Below are 4,624 nucleotides of genomic sequence, written 5' to 3' on the forward strand. Positions count from 1 at the left end.
TTCTACAGGTAGTGCCTGCAGGCAGGGGGTGTTGAGTGGTGGGGGAGTATGGTCTGGTCCACTTCCTCATAAGGCCTTCGGGAGGGTATTCTTGTCTTCTTTTCTGCATGTAAGGGTCTCAATCAATTATTCTTTCAATTATTCTCTCATCAGCACCCGTTAATTCCCCTCCTTGATGGAGGTCAGTACATTTATTTCCTCCCTTGTATCAACAGGCTGTCTCTTTCCTGAAGGTAAGAGTAACAAGCTATAAGCAATGCCGCCGCTGCAGCTGAGACGGTGACAGCGAACACCACACCAAAGCCGAATATAACGCCGGCGGCAAACACAGCGTTAACACAAAACATCGCTATCATAACATGTCTGTGATAGAACTGTCAATAAGGCTGCATCTGGGTTAATGTGTTGTGCAGGGCTGACATTATTATTTATGTGCTTAAACTCTCCCAAGTTGGTGCTTCACAGCTGCACACTGATTGGACAAAGTATTATGATGTCATCACGGTTGCTAAGGTAGCAGGGATGAAACACTCGTTTTTAAGGTCCTGGTTGAATTGGGAAACGGCCTGCTGCAGGAGTGACTGGCAATGACGTCTGCCCTTTAAAGGAATGGGAATGGGTATGGTGTGACTACCAGTCAATGTCTCTGAACCTCTGCTCTAAATGGTTCTCCTGGAGGCAGTGATATCTTTTCATATTTTATGTTGTCATATCTTTTCACATTTTATGAATTCATAATCTCTTATCCACCAGACCGCCGATCAGTCAAAATATGGAGCTGTGTGGAAGTCCACATCTGGACATCAATGTCATCATATTGATGATGTCAGAGATTCTCTGCAGTATTGCAGGAACATCCCCTACCCCCACACCTTTCTAGTAGATTGTTTATCTGGAAACCCCTTGTGAGCCAGGTTTGGCAACACAGGGGTCAAATTAATGTCTTAATATGGACACTGGCAGGTAGTTAAAGTGCAGTGTCATGATTTTGTTTGTTTAAAATGTTATCTAAGGACTCAACGTTACTTCTCTATACCATCCATTGTGGTTGGTTGGTTGGTTTGATTGATTGATTGATTGATTGAATATTCAATTAACAAGTTTAGTACAGTCAAAGGTTATGCTAAAAGGCTAACACAAAATCCCCAGGGGGCTTGCCTTGTTAGTGTGGTTGCCCTGCAGGTTTTCCCCCTCTCTGATTGGCTCCCATTAGAGTCAACAGCAACCACACTTGCAATTTCCAATTGCATCGTTCTAGTTTCCATTGTGGTCCATTGAATATGACGTGTTGTTCAAATGTGTGAGGATGTATTTTCTGTGTATTTTCACTTTCCCATTGTAAACGACAAGCTTCTCTTGCAAACAGGCTAATAGGAACAGACTGGAGACCTGAATATAGTGCTTCTCAAAACACAAAAACTGTTTAGTCAAGAGAATGTGGAACTTTTTGATAATACCGTATTATGTAATTCATGCATGTAAGTCATTTTGGCAGCTAATCTCTTAGCTACACCAGCATTGTTGTTGTGAATGAGTTTTCATTAATAGAAGTGTTCAAAAAGGTCACTATTTCCATTTGGCTTAGACAATTAGGGAGTGAAGTGCTTTGGTGGTGCTACAATTGGGCAGTGAAAAAGTCACATCCAGTATTTGTAATGAGTTATTGGAAAATGATAGTCGATGATGGGAGAGGTCAGAGAACTGAAAAGACAAAACGGGAGGGTTAGACTCTTGGAATGTCAAGTAGCAGGCCTGCAACAGAGAACAAGATCCAAACAACATGGATAACAAACTGCAAGGTGTTCATAAAACTGAATGAGTCACCAGAGGGGGGAAATGGTGCTGATCATCAGGGTGATTGTGGAATTGGTCAAGTACCAGTGATGCCAAATCATGGGAGATAACAACCTCACTGGCACATCATTTAAGGTTAACTTTCATTGAGGTAACATTATGAAGGTTTTATTTCTAATGCTGAAGGCTAACTTAAAATAGCATATTCGCGTGCCTTCTATAAGGGGTGTTATCTTTGGAAGCCATACCAAGCTAGAGCCATGCAGCCTTGTATTTGGGTGATTCTGAGGAGGGTGTGTCTTGTGCTTCACCATCATCATCATCATCATTCACTAAAAGGAAGCCGGTAACAAGCATGGCTAATAATGCCTAGTACCCTTGACTTTGTATTTATCACGTAGATTGATGTCTCAATTAAACTAAAAACATACAGCTGCTTACTCAGCGTACAAAGACATAGTGACTTATTTGTTAATGGTGAGGACCGTCCATCATCCATCTTCCACTACTTATCCAGAGTTGGGTCACAGGTAACACTTCCAGCAGAGAATCCCAGACTTCCCTTTCCCTGTCCATATTAGCCACTGCTAACAGGGGGATCCAGTTCAGCTGGGGGAACATAATCTCCCCCTGCCTTCAGCCTTGTGAAGATAAAGACGAGTAGACCTTAGTTTGCTATAGCAACCGTGACATTGTCAATATATGTTGTCCAATCAGCACACAGATATGACACACCACCAGTATGTGAGAGTTTTGGGGGATATAAATAAAGATGTTTTCAGGAATTGATCCTTTACACCGACAACATGGCTCATCAGTCTTGGCCTGATCTACTTAAATCATCAAAGAAAACATCTTTGATAAAGGATGGGATAAGGAAGGTCCACTATCACTTTACAGACGGAAAAGAAATGGCAGAGGAGTACGATCTACAAACAAACGAACTCATCCTGAGAAAGTGGAAGTCTAAAAGCTCACTGGGAGCTCAGGGCCAATGGCAGATAGAGGTTGGAGAGCCTCACGTGCCCACTGTTGCCATTTTGGAATCTGAGGGGATCAAGGAGAACTGTGTTAATCCTATATGCTCTCGTAAAGACACAAAGACCAGTTTTCAGTGGAGAGTCCGGAATCTTCCCTATCCAAAGGAGGTCTTCAGTGTTTCAGTGGAGCCTGCTGAAAGATGCTGCATCATTAAGACCTCAAACAAAAAGTATTATAAGAAGTTCAGTATTCCTGACCTAGACCGATGCCAGCTGCCGCTGGACTGTTCTGCCCTCAGCTTCGCTCATGCTAACAACACATTAATCATCGTTTACAGGAAACCCAAGGAGATCTTAACCCTTGAGCATGAACTAATGAAGGAGCTAAAGACACTGAAAGGTACCAGTGATGGTGATGTCGACTGCAAAACTCAATGATGTCCAAAGTTGTAATACAAAAATACAAAAGACTGCAACGAAACGACCCGAAGTTATGTTTTCGCCTGTGTGAGTGTGTGTCTGTGTGTGTGTGTGTGTGTGTGTGTGTGTGTGTGTGAGTGTGTGTGTGTGTGTGTGTGTGCCAGTTTTGTTATGGCCCACTAGATGTTTTGGCCCATAGCTCATGCACATGTTCTCTGTTATCGCATTTGTGATATTCCATACTGACTGAGTATACATGGCTTCTAAAGTTTATGGAATAGGCACATTTTACATATCATTTGGGTTCTAATCAACCCCAAATTTGAATCAAATTTTGAGGGGCTTCACTAAGACCAAAGGTTGTGCCACAAATGCAACAAATGTCACTGTTTTTGTTTTGTTTTTTATTTTTGCGCAGAAACAAGCTAAAGCACATCAACCAGCTGATCAGTCAGTGTATCAAACAAATACAAACTTAAGGGCCCCAGCATGTTAGTTCAGACCAAGGGACTCGACCCCTGCAGTCTGTTTTACAAAGCTTACAGTACTGTAACCCATGTACCAGTGTTCCAACTTTATGATGTCTCAGAATCTGTGACTCCAGCAGTTGCTGTTTTAATTTTCAAGATTAATCTGGTCCAGCACCAGAAACGAACCTGTTAACCCGACAAATTATCTGGATGGGATTTCTATGAAATAGCAAAACAGAAAGCACTGCTGTCACAGACTTAATTAAGTCACCAATTTCAGTGTAACTATAGTGCCCCAAGCGAGCCTGCTATGACAGCATGAACTGAGTTGAACTTTAAGTAGGGAGCAGAGGTCAAGAGGTGGACTAACTAGTGTGTATTAGTGACAGTGGCTGGATGCAATCACAATGTGGAGGTTCTTAGCTCCTTGAGCCTTGTGGCAGTGAAAATAATCTCTTGCTTAAACAGCTAATGAATCCTGAGCCATGTGTTGTGCGCCATTCAAACACTAAAGGATCAGCAACCAGAATGTCAAGATTTTGCAAGACAAGAATATTATAATGCAGTTCCCACAACAGGTTTTCTCTAACTGTGGATAGAAGTGGTGTGTGTGTGTGTGTGTGTGTGTGTGTGTGTGTGTGTGTGTGTGTGTGTGTGTGTGTGTGTGTGTGTGTGTGTGTGTGTGTGTGTGTGTGTGTGTGTGTGTGTGTGTGCGCGTGCGTGCGTGCGTGCGTGCGTGTGTGTGTATTCTAGAAATTGGCAACATCCGGGTTATTGGCCAGGTATAATACAGACCACACTAAGGCATGTAAGTCAAGTGATGTATAGGTTTGCTCTTGACATTAAAAAGAAAGCACAAGAGGTAATCAGCTTTTAGACTTAAGGATTCAGTCAGGGTGAGAAAGAATGTAGTAAGAGTTTAAAGGATGATGAGCATATACAGTGGTACACCACACATAA

At 42.4% G+C, this 4,624-nt stretch overlaps 1 protein-coding gene across 1 annotated transcript; it reads left to right on the top strand.

The window, feature by feature from the left end:
- Nucleotides 1-2,600: 2,600 nt before the first annotated feature.
- LOC308308271 (protein DPCD-like) lies at nucleotides 2,601-3,212 on the top strand (the record flags this gene model as incomplete). The annotated part of the gene is made up of 1 exon (XM_080753651.1): nucleotides 2,601-3,212. The coding sequence occupies one exon, from the start codon at nucleotides 2,601-2,603 to the stop codon at nucleotides 3,210-3,212; it is 612 nt and encodes a 203-aa protein (XP_080609777.1).
- Between the last annotated feature and the right edge of the window lie 1,412 nt (nucleotides 3,213-4,624).

This window comes from Nannobrachium achirus, assembly GCF_963921795.1.
Source record: "Nannobrachium achirus genome assembly, chromosome: 22".
NCBI classification, from domain to species: domain Eukaryota; kingdom Metazoa; phylum Chordata; class Actinopteri; order Myctophiformes; family Myctophidae; genus Nannobrachium; species Nannobrachium achirus.